Consider the following 23715-nt stretch of genomic DNA (forward strand, 5'->3'; position numbering starts at 1 on the left):
TTCAGCTTCCGGCGTTCGACAAAGCAGCCTCGCCCGCCCGCCCATCTCCATCATCCAAACCACCACCTCTACCACTTGCCCTCATCAGCTCGTGGCAATCGCGCAGAAGAGTTGCTCAGTTGCCATACCTTGCGACCGCGCAGCCCCGACCTTACGGCCTTTTCGACGACTTCGCGCGCCAGGGCTCCGCACCACTGACATCACCGGACACGTCCAAAGTCGCGTCCGACACCACCTCAACGCGCCTCCACACACCCATATCCGCCCGCCGTCGCCTTCGCCATGTCGCACGAGGAGGATCTCATCGACTACTCCGACGAGGAGCTCAACCAGGCCGATGCCGTCGCCACCGGCGCGACCGGCGCCGCCGCCAACGGTGAACAGAAGAAGGGCGATCTGACTGTGACCGGCGAAAAGAAGGGCAGCTACGTCGGCATCCACTCTACCGGCTTCCGGGACTTCCTCCTCAAGCAGGAGCTTCTGCGTGCCATCACCGACTGCGGTTTCGAACATCCTTCGGAGGGTCAGTTTTAACCTTTCCCCTCAAGCTCCTCCGTCCTTCAAGAAGCGTCCGTCCATCTCCGCAAACCAAGCGCCCGCGAATCCAGCCTCCCCAAGTGACGGGCTCAATCGATGGAAGCGCGCGCAAAAAAAAAGTCAAAACGTCTCTGGATGGATCGCACAGGCCGGCGGCTGCCTATAAACACAAGACCTGTACGCGAAGGCTTTGCGCTATGACTGGATTGGCCACATGAAATAGAGTGCCGGATTCGCAGAATCTGCCTTTCCAGTCTTGGAATCCCCGAGATTCTGTTCTCCGTGCCGACGTGCGGATGGAGACGGCCTTCTCCATGTGGTTGATCTTGCCTGATCTTCGCACGGTCAACTTTGCGAGATGGACGGACGCGACGCTCGATTGCTTCTTATCGTTACGATCTCTTTGGACCAAGTCTCTAACATCGTCGGTTCTCCGCAACAGTCCAGCAAATTTGCATTCCTCAAGCCATCATCGGTTCCGACATTCTCTGCCAGGCAAAGTCTGGTCTCGGTAAGACGGCTGTGTTCGTCCTGGCCACTCTCCAGCAGCTCGAGCCTATCGCTGGTGAAACCGCCGTCCTGGTCCTTTGCCACACTCGTGAACTTGCCTACCAGATCAAGAACGAGTATGCTCGCTTCAGCAAGTACCTTCCGGACGTGAAGACCTCTGTCTTCTACGGTGGTACTCCTATGCAGAAGGATATCGAGGTTCTTTCGAACAAGGACACCCACCCGCATATCATTGTCGGTACTCCCGGCAGACTGAACGCTCTTGTGCGTGAGAAGAAGCTTCGTCTCGGTGGTATCAAGATGTTCGTCCTCGATGAGTGCGACAAGATGCTTGACCAGATTGGTATGCACATCCATATCCGTCATTGGATGACAGGAACAACGTACTGACTGGGTTTTGTTTTCAACAGACATGCGCCGTGACGTCCAGGAGATCTTCCGCGCCACCCCCACCACGAAGCAGGTCATGATGTTCAGCGCCACCCTTGCCAAGGAGACGCGCCCGATCTGCAAGAAGTTCATGCGCAACCCGCTCGAGATCTACGTCGACGACGAGTCGAAGCTCACCCTGCACGGTCTGCAACAGTACTACATCAAGTTGAGCGAGGCCGAGAAGAATCGCAAGTTGAACGACTTGCTTGACAACCTCGAGTTCAACCAGGTCATCATCTTCGTGAAGAGCACTCTCCGCGCGACCGAGTTGGACAGGCTTCTGCGCGAGTGCAACTTCCCCTCCATCGCGGTTCATTCCGGCGTTTCTCAGGAGGAGCGGTATGTGCAACTGCAACACCCACGTTAGACGAATGGCCACTGACTTCCGCACAGTATCAAGCGCTACAAGGAGTTCAAGGAGTTCAACAAGCGTATCTGTGTTGCCACCGATGTTTTCGGTCGTGGTATCGATATCGAGCGTATCAACCTGGCCATCAACTACGATCTTCCCGGCGATGCCGATTCCTACCTTCACCGTGTCGGTCGTGCTGGTCGTTTCGGTACCAAGGGTCTCAGCATCTCGTTCGTCAGCAGCGAGCAGGACGAGCAAGTCCTGAAGGAGGTTGAGAAGAGATTCGAAGTTCCTCTTCCGTAAGTTCCCGCCGTTCACCGATTCATGTGAGATTTACTAACCTCGGATGCAGTGAGTTCCCCGAGGGCGGCATCGACGCTAGCACCTACATGGCCAACTAAGGGAGACTTGTGGGCTTGAGATAGGATTACCAAATTGGTCAAGAATGTGAGCGTTCCTGGAAGAATCCTTGAGCGCCTTTTGATGTTGCTGCGCGTGATTATTGAGGCAGAGCATGCTGCCTAAGAAAAGCTTTCGGCGTCAGGGATTCGGATGAGCTGATGCTCGGTTGCTGCTGTACTCTACTTCGCCGATGAAATGCAAGACTCATGGTACGGACATTGGTCGATATATCAGCCTTTCTATTAATTTATCGAGAGCTGTCCTCTGCATCCTTTTCTGATTTGGGTTGTCTATCCGATGCATGAAAACTGGGACCTGGAATTCTAGGTCCTCCTCTGCCGGCTTGCTTTTCTCCACCCTGACTTGTCTTTCATTATTGAGGATTCCAACAGACAGAAAGAAGGCCTACTTTGGAGCCGATGATTGGGGGAGATTGCAGGCCTTTCAGCCCTTCGTCAGGATCCTCCCATGGGTGGGTCCAAACTCATAAGCACCAAGGATTGCGCTTGCGAGAACTAGCTCGCGGGAAAGATGCAATTCTTCAAAACTGTCGGATGTTTTTTTTTTTTGCTCGTCTCATTTTTCTTCGCTATGTCGCAAATTTGCTCGAGCGTTCTCGGTCCGACCGATGATGTAAACGATCTGACGAAGGGATGTGTGGGCGGGGGTGGCATGTTCCCTTTCTCTATTCTCGCACCATTCGGATATGCTCTTTTTCACGAGATACTTTCACGACAACCATGGCCAGTGTTGGATTCTAGAGGCCCGGGCAAAAGTGTGTGAGGATTTTGTTCACGGGCAAGCATGTGATTCGGCGGGTTTTGCGGTAAGCACTTGTGCCCTCGTCATGCTTCGTCCATTCGCTGTTCAAGAAGCCCCAGCCCCATCCTTTCGGAACCCCCCTTTGGTCTGTTCCGGAAATGGAGAGGCAAACAAAGCAAGACTGCGGCGGATTCGGGGGTGGGGAGAGATAGGGAAGGGAAAGTAGGAGGCTGCACGCAAGCTTGCCAGCCTCACGCACTACTACCTGCGGCGACGGGAGCGCCGCGCGGAATCGCGGTGCTCCGGGGCGGATGGGCGGGAGACGCGTTCGCCGAGCGCATGGTGGGAGGGAGCGCGGCGAAGCTGAGTGGCTGAAAAGAAATTTGGTGGATTGCAAAGCAAAGATACCCGTCGCTGCGAGCAAGAGGAGCTAGCCAGTAGCTTAGGGCTTGTTGTCCCATTTCATTTTGTTTTCCATGCCCGTCCCGCCCGGGTCGGTCAAGCCAGTCGAGCAAGGCAGCGGGTTGCAGCGCCCCGGGAGGGACATCCCCGGTCGGGGCCTGTCATATGCGCAGGTGGCGGCGGCGGAGAGCAGCACGCGAGCGGAGGTCAACGGTGGCGCGTTCCTTCGCTACTCTATTTCCATTCCTTCCCATGACTGCAGCGGAACCAAGATGCTTGACGTCCGCGTGGCAAGATAAGGCATATGGTGGTGAGTTTTGCATTTGCAGACCTTGGCGGGCATCATGGGCAAGACATGCAGTGGTCGAAGAACAATAGCTGACTGGGAGGCAACACAAAGGAGGAATTTCCGCTGTCTCCGGCGATCACACAACTGGGCGGGCCGCCCTGCAGACTAGAGGGATGGGAACACTCGTGCGGGTCGCTGTAGGTGAGACCGGCTTGCTTCCCTTCTATTTCCTTTCCCAGGGCGGCGGATAGGGCTCGTGTTGTCTCAAAGCACACTCCTCCAACAGTGTTGGGGCCGATTGCCGGAAAGTAATTATTATCTCTCTGTAAAACCTTCTGACTCGCTCCGGCGGCGGCCGTCGTTTAGGGTTCTGATGCGGTATGGCAGTCAGGTACGGATGTGGAGGCCTGGGGGGTTGAGGGTAGGGCAAGGTTATTATTGAGGGGCCCGTATTCGTTTCCCGTGATTGTGCGATCGCCGAGCAGTGGCAGAGCGGGAGCGTCCCGACGATGGAATCTCCGCCGGATAGGCGCAAGTGCACCTGCGAAAAAGACGTTCGCAAGATACGGGCGGGCGGCTTCCAAGGCTTCGCGCCGGGCGCAAACGTGCAGAATATGCCCGATCAGAACGCGTCCGGACGAGAGTCTTCATAGCGCCAGCGTTCCGGACCGCGGGCCCCGCTGCCGTCGTCGTTATCATCGTCGTCGTCGTCGGCGTCGTCGTCGTCGTCGTCGTTGCTGCCGGAGATATGGCCTGTCGCTGGCCGCGGCAACAGGCGGAAATGTTGTCCTGTCAACAACCGCGCCTGAGGGGACCCAACCCCCACCCCATCCATCGGCTAGTGTGGTGCATTGGCAGGTCTCGCACTCGCATCGTTGTCTCGGAGGCAGATGCCCGGCAATAAAAAGAACTGGGGGCCTGCAAAATTGGGCTCCGTCCCTGGGCGCAGCGGCGCTGGCTTGAGCTGCGCGTCGCTGCCAAAAATCGACACCATGACGACGGCGTGACGATTGGATTGACGACAGTCCGCTAAACTGGCACTGGCACTGGCACTGGCACACGCATCTCCGTAGGGCGGTGTCCTGGGCTGCGGACGTGCGCGTATCTTGGGATGCGCATTGCGCGCCAATATCCATGGGATGGGACCTGCCGCTGCTTTCGATGATCCTGCGCCGGTGGAGGCCAGCAGGCCGAAATGATAATGTCGACGGCGGCGCGCTATCGCTTGAGCCGCCCTCGCCGGCTCCGGGCTGGCATGCCCGCTGGTGGCTGCTGGCAAGCCACCCCCGAGGCCGATCAGCCCAGGGCCGCGCCAATTGAAGTCGGCGCAGCACCCTGCGCAACTGAGGCAGCCGGCGGCAGGCCCTCGCCGCCTCGGAGCAGATCGCGGCCGAGCAGCACGGGCGAGTCAGGCCCCCGTTGCGCCGATCATGAAACGAATAGACGGCCTCCTCGAAGCAGCGATGTGGCGCATGGCGATGTGCGTTGCTGTTCTATTCTTGCGGCCCCCTGCCGCTGAGCATGCTCCTGGGGCATCGACATCAGGCGAGAGCTTGACCTGCGGGCGCCCCCAGCCGGCGCCTGCTGCGCCGGCTTGCGCAACGCTCAGGCTGAAACAGGAGGACTAGCCCGACGTTGGAGCGGGAGAGGCAGGGCGTGGCAGGCTAGCTAAAGGGAGGCGCCCGCGCCTGGCAATGGCAAGCAGCAGGCACAGTGCATCGTCGCAGGTGGCGGGCTTAGCAGCGAAACTGGGAAATTTCGAAACGCTGCCAGATCTCGATCCCCCCCAGCGAAAGGGGGGCGGGCGGCAGCTCCCCAAGTGCCGCTGTCTGCCTGCCAGACCGCCGGCACAGCTCGAGAGGCCGTCGCTGGTGTCAGCGTCTAATCTCGTTAATCAACCGCCGTCCTGATGATGAGCCGCCTTACCGCAACCGGCACCTGCAGTGCTGCGCAAGCCCGGATTGGCGGCGCACGCCCCAGCAATGATGCAGTTGGCGTCGTCGGCCTTGGCGCATGCGGACGGCGCAGGCATGCGTGCTCTCTGCTCTCTGCGATAGCTGTGTGCCCGACCGATACCAGCGGTGCGACGGCGAGGCATGCAGAGCGCTGGCCGATGCGCCTCGTGTGTGCTGAATGCTCATGACTCGGCCCGGGCCACGCGCAGGCCGCGTCCGGGAGCCCGGCGAAGCGGCGAAGCGGCGAAGCGGGGGCAGTCGCGCAGTCGCGCACATGGACGCGACTAATGCCCGCCGGGCGACAGGCGGATGGCAGGACGCCCGACACGCAGCGTCGACGAGCAGCGCCGGGTTGTGCAGCGCCTGGGGCAGGGAAGCAGCAACGGCGTGCGGCGAAAACGCTTCGCGGCCGTGGCACGTCGGGCAGATCGTGCGTTTTATAACGGCGCCAGGAGCGGGCGCGGGCAAGGCAATTATTTCGCTTGGAGGTAGGTGCAGCAAGGCCGCAGCACGACGTCCAGCGGGTGCTCGGCGGCAGAAGCGCGCCCCTGCCCGCTGTCTTCCGCCGCGAGCCTCCCCGACTCCTGCGCCTGCACATCACTCGCGCTGCTGCTCACGATCACCGCGCGCTCGCTCCATCGTCCGTCGCAGCTTCTGTGGCACCGGCTCCCGCACGGCACCGCACTGCACGCCGCCCAGACTCTTTGACTGTGGCTGCCCGTCCTGCGTGGCCTGGCTGGTGGAAGCTTCCGCATCAGCATCCGCTGCGCTGGCGTCGCCCGCTCGCGACCGTTGAGAGATCCTTCCTCGCCCGGCGCCCGATAGTCTAATCACCCTGCTGCCGCACCTCCACCTCGACCACCACACACAACATCCGACTCCCGCCCAGCACGCTCTCTTCCCCTCCCTCCTCCTCCCAGTACATGACCGCCGCCCGCACGCCTGCCTAGGCTTCCGCTCGTTCTGATCCCGCCTAAAGCCGTTAATTCCTTAATTACTCGAAGCGAAACTGCGAGCGCCCGACCTGGATACGCGGCTGTCGACACGCCTGCCAACCCGCTGGCACCCGTCCCCTAACCCGCCTGTCATCCCAGGCCGCCACTCTTCGGCCAGCACACCCGCACCATGGCTCCCGCAACACCTCGCCTGAGGATCTTGTCCGGTACGTCCGACGATGCGAGCTCCACCTCAGCTTCCGTTTTTTTTTTTCTTCGCTCTTGCCCGCCGCATCCGGGCGCTGCCTGTGATTGCCGCTTCGCTTCGACGCGGACCCTTTCCCTCAGCGACGATGTCACGCTAACGTTGTGCCTACAGTCGGCGGCAATGCCGTGTCGGCCTTCCTCTCCTGGCGCCTCCAAGCCACGAATACCTGCGATGTCACATTGGTGTGGAAATCAGGTTTCGAGCATGTGGCACAGTATGGCATTTCGATGAAGTACGTGGCAGCTCCTCCTCCACAGCACGAGGTCGTTCGGCGAGCTCACAGCGTTGTTCTTCAGGTCAAAATTATACGGCAATGAGCGTTTCAAGCCGCGTGCAGGTACGTGTCGACCAAACATGTTTCAGTCACCGCCCGCGCGAGGATCCCTGTAGCTGACGCGAACACAGTCGTACGTTCCCCCGAAGAGGCAGCAAGCCACTCGAAAGCACCCTTCGACTACGTCTTCCTTTGCGTCAAGGCCCTGCCCGATGTGTACGACATCGCCTCGGTCATTGAGTCTGTCGTTTCGCCCCAGCACACATGCATCCTGATCAACACAACACACTCGCTGGGCGTCGAGTCGTTCCTCGAGCAGCGCTTCCCGACAAATGTTGTGCTTTCGCTTGTTTCGGGCGCGGAGCTGCAGCAGCTGGGTGCGAGCGAGTTCGAGCACACGGGATCCACAGAAATCTGGGTCGGCCCGGCGAGCGAAAATCCGTCGATACCACCTTCGATCCAATCCGACATGGCGGATGCGTTGGCTATGACTCTGGGCTCTGGCCAGGTGGACTGCAAGGTTTCGCCGAACATCCGGCAGCAGCAGTACGAGCGGATGATCGGGTGAGGACGACGCGTCAAATCTGTGAAGACTGTCAGTGTGCTAACTCAGCCGCAGAAACATTGCGTTCCACCCGCCGAGCGTGCTTTTTGAGACTGCCAACCATGCGGAACTTATTGAGAAAGTTGGCGTCCGCTCGGTCATCTCAGGGGTCATTGACGAGCTCCTACAAATCGCGGCCGCGCAGGGTTGTCAATTCGGCTCCGACTTTAAGGACAAGACTATCGAAGCGATGACCCGTCCTCAGGAGGCGAACAGTACGATGTACCAGGACTTTGCCGCAAAGCGGCCGATGGAGGTGGAAACGTATTTAGGTTCCCCGATGAAGCTTGCACAGGAGGTCAACGTCCCGGTCCCTCGGATTGAGACACTGTACGCCATGCTTCACCACACCAACATCATCAACCAGCAGCGGCCTGCAGCCCCCGTCTCTCCGCAACAAACCGGTGGTCACCCACCAAGGATGTCTTCTACTACAATGTCCAGGGGGCCCCCTCCTAATGGCATGAACGGCATGAACGGTCATCCCATGAAGGGCAGCCGTCCCGGAAGCCGAGCGCCTTCCATGACCGGCGGCATTCCTGCGCCAGGAATGAGGAGGGGCCCGCCGCCTCCGAATGGCTTCCCGCCGCGGGGACCTCCTCCCATGGGCAACGGATACGGCGGTCCTCCCGGGCCCCCGATGCAGCGACGCCCATCTTTGGAAGGCAACGACCTGGAGGAGTTCAGCCACTTGATGCTTTATGATACCGTCCCCGAAGACGGTGACATGCCCGTGAATGGCATGTCGAATGGTGGCCCATACCCTGGAGCTGACATGTCCAATGGGGATCTTGCTTTGAGAGAAAGAGAACTCGCCCTGCGTCAGAAGGAGCTTGCTTTGAGGGAAAGAGAATACCACATGCGTGCGGGTCCCCCGGGACCAAGGCGGCCAATGCCTCCGGCTTCGCACGCCGGGGATTTCGACGAGGATGATGATGGAGATTTCTTCGATCCTATGGCGGCCCGCGCTCCCCCCGCCATCGACCCTGACAACTTTGACATGTTGAGCGTCACTTCGCGCCGCACCCGCAAGGCCCCCAGCGCTCAGCAGCTGCGCAAGAACCCGGAAATGGGCGGTCCGCCGGGTCCGCCGGTCTCGAACGGCCGCGGTCCTTCTCGGTTTGGTCAACGCCCAGGTATGAACAAGAGGACAAGCGCGAGGCTGATGTCGGACGTCCCTGGCCTCCACGATTCGATCATGAACAACGCTCTGATCGGATACTCGTCAGACCGCTACGGAAACGTCGACCGCGCAAACATGGGACAGCAATCTCGCACGAACTCTCTGACGGCTGCTCGTCTGGATGAAATGGCTGCACCTGGATATGGAGCTTACCCTCAGGGACGCAGGGCAAGCCAGTCACCTGGTAATCCCCTGAGCCCTGGCCGTGGACGGCCGTCGCCTCCCGGTGGTTATCCTCCCTACGCTAACGGACAACCCAACGGCAGGCCATCCCCGCCAGGCATGAGACAACCGGTCCCGCGGCACCCGCCCGGCCACGGCAATGCAGTGGCACCGCAGCAGGTTGAACAACATGTAGGGGTGAGCAACCCTCAGTCCAAGAGAGGCCCTCAAGTGCGCAGTCTGACTGGAAGTGCGAGCGCTAGCGCGGAGAGTGGTGACAGCGGCGCCAGCGCTCTTGTAGATTCTGAACCTTCTGCGGCCAGCAGCCAGAGCAGCCTGGGCCCGCGGCCCCAGATTGGCGTGCGCTGAGCTGCAGGGGGTTCTGCTTCGCTTCGATTAAAACGTACGATTTGCGGCATTCGACTTGGAGTATGTTGGCGCATTTCTGCTTGAGGGACGTCCGGTTTTATCTGCCCCCGACGACGCAACAACCCAAGAAACAAACAACAATATGACTTTAATTGGCAGCAAGCAAAGCCGAGGGCGATCTGCTCGCGCACGCGTCACACGCTCGGCACACGATCGAAAAGTCTCGAAATCTCTTTAGTGCAACCATCGTTCTTTTGTCCATACTCGGATGCGCTGCCCGTTGGCGGTCTTTCCTTCTTCTCCTTTCTTTTTCTCCTTCTCACTCTAATGACCTGGATAGAAGGGCGGGGCTGGATCAGGGCAACAGATTTTGCAGACGCACACCAACTGACATTCACACACCACGAAACATCTCGTTTTCCTTGCTGTTCTCTCCTTCTCTCAATTCCCCTTTCTACTGCACGTACATACATCGGCGTCGGTGCCGCCGACTGTTGAAAAGTGGAACGCCAGATGGGAGCCGCGTCCTAATTGTCCTTTCCTTGTTATCTGTTTGCATGGGGCGCGCGGGTTGCGTGGGGGGCTTGGGTTTCATCTGCGGTTCGATTGCGTTCTGTTCTTTCTGCTTCCTATACAAGTGATATGTTAGGGCCGCTGCGGGAAGCGGGTTGGCAGCGGATTCTGCGTTTATGCACCAGCATTTAAACTCGTCGCGTGAGGCGGGGAAAGTATTGTACTACTACATTCGGTGCTGGTCAGACGAGAGAGCTGGGGAGCGTTCGGCGGAGAGGGTGGGGGGTGGGCGGGCACAAAAGGGTGGAGTGAGACGGGTGGGGCAATGGAGAGTAGTAGAGCATACATACGACGGCGAACAAACAGCTTTTGGGCAAGGTGGCAGGTGATGCCGTGATTCCTCCGAGGCGACTGCCGGGTGGTTGCAACGGGCTGTGACGATATGGTGCGATGGGGCGTGCCGCGATGGGCCCTGCCACGGGCGGCGGCGAATCGTGTGGGCGCGAGTCAAGCACGGACGGCTCTGGCCGAAACGACGAACCGCGGCTGCGGCGGCGGGAGCCGCGTCCAGACGCGCTGATGAGGCTCTGGCCGGGTCCTCGCTGACGATGTTTTCTGCAGCGGCAGGCCAGGCGGTGGGAGCCCCCAGCACCGCTGTTCCTGCGCGCGAGGGACGGGCGTTCGGCTCACCACCACACGCCTGAGGCCTGTTCCTGCAGCCTATCGCAGCCCTCGCAGCCCCGTGGGAGCAAATCGCGCATCCTCCGCGCCCTCCGCCTCGCAGCCAGCGCCAGTCCCGCGCGGGCTGCCCTCTTACGTAGTGCCCCGCCGCCCAAGGCCACGCTGCCCCGCTCACTGCGAAGTAGGCCCGCGTCCAACAATTTCATCCGCCCTGACGTCCCACGCCCCAGGCAGACTGCGGTCTGCTAAATCACCGCAGCGGCGCTCCGATCCGGATTCTCCGTCGTCATCGCCCTCGAGCGCCTCACAGTTCCTCATCCAGCTCCAGCTCCGGAGCCGACTGCTGCCCGTAGCATTCCTCGCTCTCGTTCTGCTCGCCCAGTTCGTGATACCGCGCTTCTTTCTCGCGACCGTCTCCCCACCAGCCCACCCTCGTGACCCCCCGCGGCCTGCCTTTGCTCCAGGCTCGCATTTCCCCGACCGCCTGCTCCATAAAACCCCGCGGACCTGCTCCGCGTCCTCCCCTCCAGTCTCCCACAAGCACACCTTCTACACCTCCGTTGAACCCAGCATGGCATTGGCAGACGAAGCAAAGCGCGTGGCCGCGCAGTTCGCCTTCTCCTCTGACGATGTGCGCCGCGCCACCAAGGAGTTCATCAACCAGATGGGTAAGCCCTCCCTTCCCTCGTCGTCGCCCTCGCCCGCTGACCGCCGCCTGCAGAGGAGGGTCTCCAGAAGGACCACACCGACCTGAGCCAGATCCCTACCTACGTCACTGCTGTGCCCAATGGCACCGAGAAGGTGAATTCCAGCCGCCTCGCGGTCAATTGCGCGTGGACTGACAGAAGCGCAGGGCCTGTACATGGCTGTCGACCTCGGCGGCACCAACTTCCGCGTCTGCTCCATCATGCTGCACGGCAACAGCACCTTCACCCTCACCCAGACCAAAGTCGCCATCCCGCGCGAGCTGATGGTCGCCAAGACGTCCAAGGAGCTCTTCTCCTTCCTCGCCAAGCAGATTGAGCTCTTCCTGAAGGCTCACCACAACGAGCACTACCAGGGCCACATTCGCAGGCGCAAAACCACCTCGCTGGAAGAGGGATACCGCGATGAGGAGATTTTCAACCTGGGCTTCACCTTCTCGTTCCCTGTACACCAGATTGGCATCAACAAGGGCGTGCTCATGCGCTGGACCAAGGGATTCGACATCCCTGACGCGGTGGGCAAGGATGTGTGCGCGCTGCTGCAGGCCGAGATCGACGAGCTGCACCTGCCCGTTCGCGTCGCGGCCCTGGTCAACGACACTGTAGGCACGCTCATGGCCCGCTCATACACGTCTCCCGGCAAGACCGGCACTCTGCTGGGCGCCATCTTCGGCACCGGCACCAACGGCGCGTACGTTGAGAAGCTGGACAAGGTGACGAAGCTGAAGGCAGACTCCGAGGCCGTGTACGACAAGTCGACGGGCGACATGATCGTGAACACCGAGTGGGGTTCGTTCGACAACAGCATGAAGGTGCTGCCTACCACACCGTATGACGACGAGCTGGACAAGACCAGCAACAACCCGGGCATCCAGATGTTTGAGAAGCGCGTGTCGGGCATGTTCCTGGGCGAGATCCTCCGCCTGGCGCTCGTCGACCTGATCAAGAACAAGGACGTGCCCCTGTTCAAGGACGACAACTCGTCGAGCAACGACATGCACAGCACGACCAACATCGCCGCGTCGTCGAGCGTCTTCAAGCAATGGGGCATCGACACGTCGTTCCTCAGCATCGCCGAGGCCGACACCTCGCCCGGCCTGCGCATCACGCGTCAGACGCTCGACAAGGACTACGGCATCAGCGCGGCGTCGGTGGAGGACGCCGAGGCCGTCAAGGTCATCGCCAACGCCGTCGGCAAGCGCGCCGCCCGCCTGTCGGCCGTGGCCATCGCCGCCATCATCATCAACACCGGGCGCCTCAGCGACGAGGTCATCGACATTGGCGTCGACGGCTCGCTCGTCGAGTTCTACCCCGGCTTCGAGGACTACGTCCGCCAGGCCCTGCGCGAGGTGCCCGAGATCGGCGACAAGGGCGAGAAGAAGATTCGCATCGGCATCGCCAAGGATGGCAGCGGTGTCGGCGCCGCGCTGATCGCGTTGGTCGCGGGTAAGGTGGACAAGCCTGAGACCATCGACGAGGAGGAGGACTAGACGGTAGACGAGAAGGAAAAGATGGAGGACCAAAATATGATTGTTACGGATTCTTATGCGAACTGATGTGTATATTAGGGTCATTGGTTTTCTTTTTGGGTGAGAGTAGAATAAGGTTTCGTTGGTGTGTGGGATATGGGATGCGTGTGGTCTCTCTGGGAGGGAACACCAGGGGTTAAGCGCTTTACTACGATTCCACTACGTTTTTTCTAAACTTATTATCTTGCTGCTTTCCCTGCCTCCAGAGGCTGAAGCAAGTCTTACGACACCACACTTCGCGTTCTTCCTACTTTACTATATTCCCACAATCATCGCGCCACTTGTTCCACAATCCTCTTCGCATCTACGTAATGTCTTGCGCAGATAGATACGAGTAGGCAGCATCATGACCCAAATGACAAGACTTAGAGCAAATCCAAATGAACAGCGTCTTGTGAGCATCTTGGCCGTCAAGTCTTCGCTTTACTGCTGGACTACCGTAAGGCCATGTCCCCAGGATCGTCTTCAGCACAGCCGGGACGACCGGGGGGGTCGATGGTCTTGATTCCTCCTTCTTTTTCCCACATCCCTGCTTCACACAATGTGCTCCCATGCAAAGACTATAATATCCTGTGATGCCTCGAGAATCCTCCGATCGATCCAAGTGCGGCATTTATTATTGCCCGTGAGGAAAAGATGAGCCAGACCCGCGCGCTTGCAAGCAGCCCCCTCCCCCCCTCCCTCCTTCATGCTGACGAACTCCGCCAGCCAATGAGCGCACACGACACCGACATTCGGCCAATCGTCTCTCCCGCGCCCGTGTTCTGCCGCCTCATGCAATCCTCGAGGCTATTCTCATGCCTCCATGCCATCGCTGCTTCGTGGGTGGTGCAAACTAGCTAGCCGGCTGTATGGGCCAGATGGGCCGGGTCATGTTTGCCCATCGACGTCTCGTTGGTTGATTGGGTCCGGGTGTGACTGGGGGGTTCGTCTCTCGCTCGTTTTGTCTTCGTCCTTTCGCTGCTGCGGGGTTGTTCCTTGTTTTGGGAGGGAAGGACGTCCGCTATGTTTTGGAGTAACGTCGTGAGGAAAGGTGGACTTGCGGTTGAGACGGGTGTGGTGTGTGTTTACTTGACGAGCCCTGGAGAAGCCCGACCTAGGCAAGCATGCAGCCGACAGGCTTGTACGTAGACAGTTCCGGAGTTAAGTAGTACTTTACGGTGTCTCTCTTTCCGGTCACTCCCTGATGTTCACGTAGCATTTTATTTCCGCAAGCTCTTCCACCCCTCTCCCCCTCCCTTACTCACCCAGCTATTTCTTTACATCCGTCCTTCCCTATCAGGCCAGCACCAGCACCAGCACCAGCAGCACTCTCCACCCCTCCCATCCCCTCACCCTCCCCGTCCCCCTCCCCTTCCTCCTCCTCCGTTTCTTCCCCCTCTTCTTTCCCCTCCTCCCCTTCCTCCCCCTCCGCAGCCCCAGCAGCCCCAGCAGCCCCCTCCACATCCTCCTTCCCAGCAACAGCACCCACTCCCCCCACTCCCCCCACTAACCAATCCCCCACCCCGACCCTCCTCCACACCACCCACGCCGCGCTCGGCCGCAGCCGCCGATAGTAGCCCTCCTCCCTCCTCGCCACGTCGAACCCGCGCCGGCGGTACCACGCCAGCCCGTCCTCGTTGGCGACCCACACGTGCGCGCACACGGCGGCGACGCCGTGGCGGCGGGCGGCGGTGGCGACGACGTCGGCGAGCAGGTGCGTGGCGAGGCCGTGGGAGCGGTAGGGGGAGAGGGTGGAGAGGGTGGCGATGTAGAGGTGTGGTTGTGGTTTGGGAAGGTGGTGCTGGGGGGCTGGGGGCTGGGTTTGGGTTTGGGTGGTGCTGGTGGTGGTGGTGGTTGGGGGTGCGGTTTGTAGGGGGGAGGCGCTGGGGGAGAGGAGGCGGCACCGGATGCCGGCGATGAGGATGCCTGGGGAGGGGGTTTTTTGGTTCGGTGCGGTGGAGGTGGAGGTGGGGGTGTTGCGCCAGAAGGCGGCGAGGGTGATGGAGGCGGTGGTGGGGTCGGTGAGGATCTCGTCGTAGAATTTGGTGGGGTAGGGGATCTCGAGGAGGAGGGTGTTGAGGCGGCGGAAGGAGGGGAGGGTGGCGCTGGTGAGGGGCGCGAGGGTGATGTTCGGGGCGAGGGGCGCGAGCGTCGTCGTTCTTATGCTTGTTGTTGGAGGTGGTGGTGAACCGTGGGCGGGTGCGCTGCCCGATGCAGTAGCGCTGCCGCTGCCGCTGCCGCTGCCGCTGCCGTGCGCGAGGACTGCGGCTGGAGCGGTGGGCGTGATGGTGGCTCCATCGTCGGCTGCCGTGTCCGTGATTGGTTTCGCGGGGTGCTCAGGGTTGCTATCGGGCTTCTTTGGGCGCTGCGGCTCCAGCGGGACGGCGTCGGGTTGGGAGACGGCTTTGGGCTTGCTGAGCCATTTCGTGATGGATGTTTGCAGCATCGCGCCGGGCTGTGCGAGCCGGCATCGCAGATTGGGTGAGGAAAGTGGAAAGCGGGAGACGCGTCTGTAGAAAGTAGCTCCGGCGCGCTGCACGTGACGGCTATTTGGCTGGTGGAGAGCGAGTCGGAGGCTTGTGCGGTCACCGACGTCAACCTCCCCAAGCCCGCAAATTCCGACCTCCTACACTATCCGATCCCTCCACCACCGCCCAATTCCCCCCCAACCACCCGACTTCACCATGGGCGCGGGCAACTCCAAACCCGACGGCACCGCCCAGCATGTCTTCAACCCGTATGTCCCCTTCCCGCCCCGACGGCGAATTGAGAGAAAAGATTGAGAGCTGACCGGAGCTGACCCTCGGCCACTGCAGCGATGCTCCCGTCCGCTTCTCGTCGGAATTGATCGACTCGCTCCAGAACAGTCCTCAGGTTCGTGGTCTCCCCGTCTTCGCGCCATCAATTGGACCCCTCCCGCCCGCACAGAGCTGCTACTCCGCCATCGCCTCCTCCGCCCGTCCGACAACCCCCACCCATTGAACGTCCCCATCGCGCACAAAGCTGAGACAGACAAACGAACCACAGTCCGACACGACCCGCTCCAAGGCGCTGGAGCTGCAGGTGCAGACGCGCGTCGAGCGCGAGCTGTCGCAGCTGCGGGCCAAGGAGGAGCAGCGCCTGCGCGAGCTGCAAGACGCCATCGCCTCGGCCTCGGACAAGGACGCGGACGCGTCGGCGTCGGCGGAGCCGTCGCTCGCCGAGAAGCTGGCCGACAGCCTCAGCTCGGCCGACGCCGTGGCCGAGCGCCAGCGCCGCCGCGAAATCAGCCACGGCGCCGTCCAGCGCGAGATCGACGGCCTGCGCAAGAAGCTGGACGAGCGCAAGCGCCTCGAGAAGCCTGACCAGGGCGTCGAGGAGGCGAAGCTCAAGATTGTCGAGTGCCTGCGCGTCAACGACAGGAGGCCGCTGGATTGCTGGAGGGAGGTTGAGGCGTTCAAGAAGGAGGTTGGGAGGCTGGAGAAGGAGTTCGTGGAGCGGACTGTGCGGTAGTGGGATGGGTGGGACGATCGGCTTCCTACAGAACGCGCCGCTCTGGACTGGAGGTTTTAGAGAGAAGAGTGGCAGGGTCGACGTGTGTGTATTGGCGGGGTGACGTGAGGCTGCCGCATCCCTAGGCTCGCCTATCAAGAGGGAGAGCGGCGGAAGTGTATCCATATCTTGAGCGCGATCAAGCGCTTTAAGCTGCGAATAGAGTTTCCTACGGCATATTGCGGAGGTGACATTACAGTGACGATGTGCAGAAGAACCAAATCTAGGTGATTTGCGGCGGTTTTTTCATCTTCACAAGCTTGCTATTGAAACACTGTGGATGAATGAGGCAGATGGAGCCTATTATAATGTCCAGATGAATGGTTTGATTTGCGATATCTTGGGATGCCCGGGTTGAAATCAGCCCTCGCTAGAAAGATACTAAACTATAGACTTGGCTAATTTATCTATACCTCCCCAACTAACTCGCGTCATGACGGTCTTCAGGCTTTAGATGTCCAAAGTTCAGTAAACTCAATTAAGATTAGACCAAAAATGGAAAGGCCAATGGCATCAATCTATTCATTCATTCAAAGGGAAATTTTGACTTCGGCGTGGATGGGGCTGACTTTGTTCAAAGTACTATTGTCGGTGAATTGTAGCATTTGGCATGAACGTAGGCATAGAACGATAGCTGCACACCCAGGTCCACGGTCCCTCTAAGTGTTGGAATCTCCTGCCGTGGAATAGTGGAAGCGAAGTTCCTATCAACTACTGACTATCAACAGACTTGCACTAAAGCCCGTTGGTCAAGATCCAGTCGTCTATCTACTCTTCGTCCAATTTTCCGCCTGTTTACAGTGATCCTTGCATACACGTAGTTAGAATCATAAGCGTATCGTGCTTTACAAGTCATTTTACCTGCTAAGCTTTTAGATCTACAGATGCTCCAGAAACACCCGCTACCATCCGAGCCTTGCCGTTGTGCCATTCACTTCAGCCTCCGGATCGACGTGATATAGTGAAGCCCAGTTCTTACTCCTTCTACATTAGTTGAGACACTATACACATGAAATGTACGGGAAAAACGACGAGGATTCCGCCCCATCCCACTCTTTTCAGTCCTCGGCCGGTCACAACCCGCCAAAAAAAAAAAAAAACACATCCAACCACACCATCCTCCCTTCACGCCGTCCCTTCAACCACACTCCCCTGCCTCCTCACCACCTCCTCCACCTGCTCATGCCTCGTGCTCTGGCCCCTATACTCCCTCCTCCCCCTGCACACCCAATCGACGCCCATAATCGCGCACACGACGCCATACACGGCACTCACATAATTCATATTGCTCGCCTCGACGGGCTTCGAATACGGAAAGCTGTACATGACGACGGTAAACGCCGTCCAGGCCAACAAGACGACATTCGCAGCGGCGCCTATGGGCCCCAGCCAAAACGGGCCGTGCTCGATGGAGTCGCGGCCGCGCAGCAGCAGGCAGGCGACGGGGATGCTGTACGAGACGTAGAGCAGGACGATGCAGGCGGTGACCATGCTGTTGAAGGCGGTGTAGGAGCCGAGGTAGAGGCAGCCGACGGCGGCGACGAGCGCGCAGCTGGCGGCGTGGGCCGCGAGCGGCACGTCGAGGCGGAGGTGGACGCGGGCGAGCCACCCGTGGAAGGGCAGCCCGCGGTCGCGCGCGAAGGACCAGCAGAGCCGCGACTGCCAGGTGTGCGAGGCGACGAGGCAGCCGAGGCCGGTGGCGATGATGAGGGCCTCGAGGGCGATGGCGCCGGCGGTGTTGGAGGTCGCGCGCGCGAAGAGCTCGAGGATGGGGACGAGTGTCGGGGTCGCGACGAGCTCTTGGAAGTCGCCGACGATGCTGAAGAACATGGCGACGGAGTAGGTCCAGGAGGTGGCGAAGCCGATGCCGACGGTGCCCATGATGGCGATGGGGATCATGCGCTCGGGCGCGTGGACTTCTTCGGCGAGGTGCGTGGCGCAGTCGAGGCAGGCGAAGGCCCAGTTGGTGTTGACGAGGCCGACGATGAAGGCGATGCCGTTGGAGTTCCAGCCCGTGTTGTTGATGAAGGTGGCGAAGACGAACTTGGCGTGTTGGTGTGTGGGCGCCGCGGCGGGGATGGCGATGAGGATGACGGCGAAGGAGATGAGGGAGATGTAGAGCGTTGTGGACGAGATTGCGGGGAGCACTTTGCCCCAGCAGTTGAAGACGAAGCAGAAGACGTTGACGACCTGATAGGCGACGAAGACATGCCAGGTCTCGATCACGCTGAAGGTAGTTGTGTTAGCCTCGGTGGAGTGGCAAGGTGAGGGACTGGATGCGGGCTTACAAGTCAGGATGTGACAGCTGCCAGCAGCCGCATAGTGCGCTGCCCATGGCCAAGGCGACGCTGGCGGACGTGAATATAGAGCCGGCCCACGCAAACCATCCGGTCAGGTAGGATGCGAAGTTGGCGTACCGCTTCGGCGCCAGTTCGTTGGCCCAGAAGTACTGGCCTCCGGCGTTGGGGAGTGCGCTGGCCAGTTCTGAAAGGGAGATGCCGACGCAGACAGATACGCAGACGATGATCATGATGCCGTAGACGATGAGCAGCGGGCCGCCCGAGTTGATTCCAGTGACCAGTGCTGCCGAAATGCCAAACCATGAGTTGGTCAGCGAGAAGCCCACGCCCAACACAGACCAGACGCTGAAGTTGCGCTGCATGTCCTGCGTGTAACCCATCTCTGCCAGCTTTGCGGCATCGGCATCAATCGCCTTCACCTCCCCCGCCATGAAGGATGGCCTGCTGTCCGACCTGGCGATTTCTTTTGACGATCCCCCCATGGTTGCTGCTTGACTGAAAAGTGAATGGGAGGGTGGCGCTGGTCCCCGAGGTGGCTATGTCGCGGACCTCAACAAGTACTCGGAGCTAGTTGTTTGATACTGCTGGACTGTGTGGGTGCCGGTTGGGGTGTGGTGCTCTTCATAGGCACGCCTTGAATGTTCTCCCCGAGCAAGGGCGCGCAATTGCCTGGCGAGTGGGATTCTTCGCAGGAGGACTGGCCGAGACGTAGGCAAGACGCAGCGGCGCTTGGATTTTGGACGGCGAGAGAGAGTATAAATAATCAGATAAGCACAGAAAAGACGTAGGTTGAGCGAGTAAGCACACGGCGATAAGGGAGCAATCAAGATAGACAGGGGAGGCTGGTTGTTCCACACAAGCCAGTAAGGTGGGTGAAGAAAGGCTACCGGGGGCGAGGGAAGAGCGCCTTGAGCATGTGATTTGCTCGTGGGAGCAGCAGTTATATATATTTGAGCATAGAGTTGCAGCCAACATGCGGCAGGAATCCTTGGTCCTGGCAAGCTTTCGGACGGCTACGCGTGGGTGCAGGGCTTCGGTGCGACCATCGTCCATGTAGCCCTACGACGGGACCCGATTGCCTCGCGGGTAGGGTAACCATGACGGATGATAGGCATGGATGACGGGGTGCGGCGAGCACAGATATTAGGCTGGAATCTGATAGGAGGTATGACTCTGCCACCAACGCCAGCTGCAACGCTACGCTACGCCGTACTGCGCCGCCATGCTTCTCCGTCGCGTGCTTTTCTGTTTCCGCTGTGCTTGGCGACTCAGATGTGTAAGAAGCACCTGGGTTTCGATTGCGATGCAGCGCGATGCAGGGCGCCAAGTGGGACAAAAAGGAAAAAAGGCTGGCTGACATTGCTACGGCGGCCTCGATGGCGGTGGTCTGGGTGAATGTTCCAGACGGGCGCCTATCAAGGGCGGGGGGAGGATTGATAGATTGGCGATTGGCCTTACTGTTGAGGTTGCGCAACGAGCTGATAACATCATGGCCGAAGCAACCACCGCTGCACCACGCCGACGAGGCACTGCCGGGTTGTCGTCAGCAATGCTCGCACGTCTCAGACGCCGCGTTCGCCGCAGAGTCCGTCTCTTCCCCAGCTCGAGGCCGTGTGGAACGCAGCCAACCAGACCTTGGCAAGAAATACCCGCGCTCGCAGGAGGGAGCCAAGCTCCAAGGGCACACTCCTGCAGGCTTCCCGCCCGCTGTCCGCCGATAGGCGATCATGCCTGTTGCAGTAAAACTTCCCCCTTCAGTCGCTTTCCCGCAAACAGGCAAATGAAGTCTTCCATTCCGGCCACGAGACAGCCAGCCATGCGCAGCCGCAAGCAGAGACAGCAGAGTCCCAAGATCCAGCGGCCCGGTTCAGGAACAGGCGGCGCCCACGTTCCGGCACGTCGCAGTCACCCGCTTTGCTGATTCGCCGGGATTCAATGCGGTTCGACGTGGCGCAGAGCGTGTCTACTGTGTACTGTGAGGAGGCGTGGGGTGATGGAGACGGCGATGGATGCGGTCGAGGGACAAGCAGAAGAGGGCGTCTCGGGAGCCAGCGAAGGCGACTGCTCTACTACTGCCCCGCCGGCGTCACGCGTCGTGCGCGCTCGTGCCTCGCGTCGGACATGCAGCGCGTCGCTTACTACGCACACGTGCATGGCGGTGTGCGGTGTGCCTAGCTCAAGACAGACGCGCAGGCCGGCAGGAGGGACGAAAGGCAGCGGGGTGAAGAAATTGGTTGAGAGTCTCTTATGATTTCGGTGCGGCGAGTCAGCGGCGGCTGGCCCATCTGCATGGCACCATTTGGGGCACGCGCACGCGCAGCTGTCGGCAAAACCTGTCGGCTGGCGCACTCCACATCCGACCCGCCCCTTTCGTAAATGCGCAATAAATGCGTTTGGGGAGACGAGAGAGCTGGCGCGGGCCGTGGGCGGGCTGATGGGTGACGATGATACGGCAGGCAGCAGGAGCAGCAGGAGCAGCAGGAGCAGCCGCCCCCCGCCCCCCGCCCCGCCCCAGGCGCCCCGGCCGATGCGGCGGCGATGCAGCAGCGAAGCCCCGAGCCCCGAGCCCCCAGCCCAACCGCGCCAGGGCCACCCGGACAGACAAGGCAGCGGCCGCCGCTGCTCGTCCTGCCCGTAGAGGAGAAACGCCACGAGCCGCGAATCCCAATACACAGCGTGTTAGCGAGCCTGGCGCCCTGTGCCACAGCAGCAGCAGCAGAAGCGAAGACTGCCAGCCTCGCCTCGCCGTTCCCCGCCAAAGGCCAAGCCAACCCCGGCCTGCCTGCGCCATCGCCCCCCTGCTCCCCTGCTCCCCCGCCCGACAAACCACACAGCTGGCCGATGATGGCCGATGGACCATGGGAATGCCCGGGCCAGCCGCTGCCAATCCCCCGTTCCTGACGCCACCGCCCGCCCAACATGGCCAGCTCGTCACACGCATCTTGCCCTCACACTGCCGATCCTTACTTCCCGCTCTGCACCACGGCCCTCCGCCCTTGGGGCCACTATTGACACCATCCACACTAGTGGCATCGTGCAGCGCCGCTCGCTGCAGCTCAGCGAACAGCCAGTCATGCACACGCCCTGTGTCCATTTCACCAGCTCTCATACGATTTCGACGTCGCTTTTGCCAGCCCCCGTCCCCCGGAAAAGCAATGCACGAAAGAGAGCGTGAAGATATGCGGGGAGCGGCATCGACACCCGACACATCACAATTTTCTTTTTTCCCACGCCCTCGCTCTAGCCCACGACCGCTGGAGCATGCATTGCCTGATGCCTGCCATGCCGCGGCCCTCACTACTCTTTCGTGCATGTCCCCGGACGAGGACAGCCCTACCGAGTGGTTGACGTGTCTGCCTACCGGTCGTATGCTTAAGCTTTTACCTCCCATGTATAAGCCCCATTGCTGTGTAAGACACGGGTGCATGTCAGATAACGCACACCCATGCTGCCTCCCTGGAAACTACCGCTCATGCGCCCAAGCCCCAACGCGCGTACCTGCAACTCGTGTTCGTCTCATGCCGTCTCTTTTCTTATCTCTCTACGGATTACGGATTACTCGCTTGAACCGGAGCAAAGCCACAATGCTGGGTGGCCAGGTTTGATCGTGTAGCAAGCAAGCAAGCATGCACCGCAGCCCAAGCACACGGCACATCATAACGAACGATTGACGACAGACACACCCACTGAAGGATGATTCCCATCGGCACGCGGCCCGGCTGGGGCTGGGGAAAGAAAAGCCACGTGCTGGTTCCTGCATCAACCACCTTGCTTGTTCCGCTTTGCTCTCTCATCAGCGCCGGAGAGCCGGGTCATCGCAATGCCACACACTACACAGCAGTTTCTCCGGCGCGGCGGGAGTCGGGCGATTGGGACTGACTCCACCAGCCTCTCTGGTCTGCCGGCCCCGTCTCCGGGCATACAACCAGTTGTCCAATCAAGACATCAACATCTGCCACTCTGCCCATCTCCATTCCCGTGGTCGATGCTTCTCAATGTCCATCATTAATATCGCACCGCCTCTCCCGCTTACCAGCGCCTCCTCTCGCCCAGTCCCGCTGCCGTCTCCGCTCCTTTGATTGTGTCTCAGGTCATGCCGGCAAAAGGGCGCGCGCACCATGCACAAGGAAAGAAGCTCGAGCCAGGCCGCGCTCTTTGGAGCCCCGTCCCTTGTCAGTCGGTTCGTCTAGCCCTTTCGCTTGCTTCCTCCGACCGTTTGGCCGTGCTGAGCTGTGTGGAAGGATGGCTACCCCGTGCGGGTCTAGCCTTTTGCTCTCGTCACGAGGGAGAGCAGGACTTGCCGATGGCTAACGGGCGTTCGACGGCCCTTCACGAGAACTCAAACGTGACGGCAAGTGTGGCTTTTCACAACGCTCGAAGGAGCTGGGGTTTCGTAACGTGTCACCAGCCTTTTGGTCTCCTTCGTATTGATTTTTCCCCTCCCCCATGGTGATGGAGTGGAAACGGGGAGATGGTTGCTGCCGCATTTTAGTTACCCGCCTTCCTGCGTCGTGCCCTTGATGCTCGCTGAAAGAACGAATGCCCTGCTTCTAACGCACTTTTGGACAAAAACCAACCCGCCACCGTCGACGTTTTGCGTTCACTTGGTGAGAAACTACGACAGGCTTCCGTATAGAAACTGCGCCAAGTCGAACCCTCCAACCTTCGACATCAAACACCCAAACCCAGTTTCCACCCTGACCTACTCAAGGCGTGTCCTCCAGTGCTATTACACTGCATCTCCCTCTCTTCTCTGAGAGAAAACCCGCATCTCATTACCTCACCACCATAGCTACTACACGGGTCCCGGCCCCTCAAGCAATATTAGAAGAAGAACAGGGTCCAGCACTCGCGTGGTGGTGGTGCAGTCAACGTTTGACGAACATAACCCAACCGACACCACAACCCCCCGAACGATCTCCGACAACAGCAGTCACGTCCCAAAAGAGCAAGGAAAGGAATCCAGAGCCCTCCAATCACATTGGCTCTGGCTGGAAAAGCTCGTCAGCAAGCAGCATGCCAGTTGGGGTAATAAGAGG

General features: G+C 60.0%; 6 protein-coding genes across 6 annotated transcripts; 4 read left to right on the forward strand and 2 right to left on the reverse strand.

The window, feature by feature from the left end:
* Positions 1 to 282: 282 nt before the first annotated feature.
* Positions 283 to 2232, forward strand: BKCO1_18000122 (atp-dependent rna helicase sub2; the record flags this gene model as incomplete). The annotated part of the gene is made up of 5 exons (XM_020271754.1): positions 283 to 523; positions 980 to 1390; positions 1458 to 1818; positions 1873 to 2130; positions 2184 to 2232. 5 exons carry the CDS (start codon positions 283 to 285, stop codon positions 2230 to 2232), a joined length of 1320 nt encoding a protein of 439 aa, XP_020131491.1.
* A 4534-nt stretch (positions 2233 to 6766) lies between these two features.
* Positions 6767 to 9436, forward strand: BKCO1_18000123 (alcohol dehydrogenase; the record flags this gene model as incomplete). The annotated part of the gene is made up of 5 exons (XM_020271755.1): positions 6767 to 6803; positions 6956 to 7076; positions 7141 to 7181; positions 7250 to 7682; positions 7738 to 9436. The coding sequence occupies 5 exons, from the start codon at positions 6767 to 6769 to the stop codon at positions 9434 to 9436; spliced, it is 2331 nt and encodes a 776-aa protein (XP_020131492.1).
* A 1765-nt stretch (positions 9437 to 11201) lies between these two features.
* BKCO1_18000124 (hexokinase) lies at positions 11202 to 12824 on the forward strand (the record flags this gene model as incomplete). The annotated part of the gene is made up of 3 exons (XM_020271756.1): positions 11202 to 11298; positions 11352 to 11431; positions 11484 to 12824. 3 exons carry the CDS (start codon positions 11202 to 11204, stop codon positions 12822 to 12824), a joined length of 1518 nt encoding a protein of 505 aa, XP_020131485.1.
* Positions 12825 to 14106: 1282 nt separating this feature from the next.
* BKCO1_18000125 (acyl-n-protein) lies at positions 14107 to 15291 on the reverse strand (the record flags this gene model as incomplete). Its single annotated transcript, XM_020271757.1, has 1 exon — positions 14107 to 15291. The coding sequence occupies one exon, from the start codon at positions 15289 to 15291 to the stop codon at positions 14107 to 14109; it is 1185 nt and encodes a 394-aa protein (XP_020131486.1).
* Positions 15292 to 15529: 238 nt separating this feature from the next.
* Positions 15530 to 16337, forward strand: BKCO1_18000126 (uncharacterized protein; the record flags this gene model as incomplete). The annotated part of the gene is made up of 3 exons (XM_020271758.1): positions 15530 to 15582; positions 15662 to 15719; positions 15873 to 16337. The coding sequence occupies 3 exons, from the start codon at positions 15530 to 15532 to the stop codon at positions 16335 to 16337; spliced, it is 576 nt and encodes a 191-aa protein (XP_020131487.1).
* Positions 16338 to 17501: 1164 nt separating this feature from the next.
* BKCO1_18000127 (choline transport protein) lies at positions 17502 to 19158 on the reverse strand (the record flags this gene model as incomplete). Its single annotated transcript, XM_020271759.1, has 2 exons — positions 17502 to 18603; positions 18665 to 19158. 2 exons carry the CDS (start codon positions 19156 to 19158, stop codon positions 17502 to 17504), a joined length of 1596 nt encoding a protein of 531 aa, XP_020131488.1.
* Between the last annotated feature and the right edge of the window lie 4557 nt (positions 19159 to 23715).

Source organism: Diplodia corticola (assembly GCF_001883845.1).
Source record: "Diplodia corticola strain CBS 112549 chromosome Unknown scaffold18, whole genome shotgun sequence".
Lineage (NCBI taxonomy): Eukaryota > Fungi > Ascomycota > Dothideomycetes > Botryosphaeriales > Botryosphaeriaceae > Diplodia > Diplodia corticola.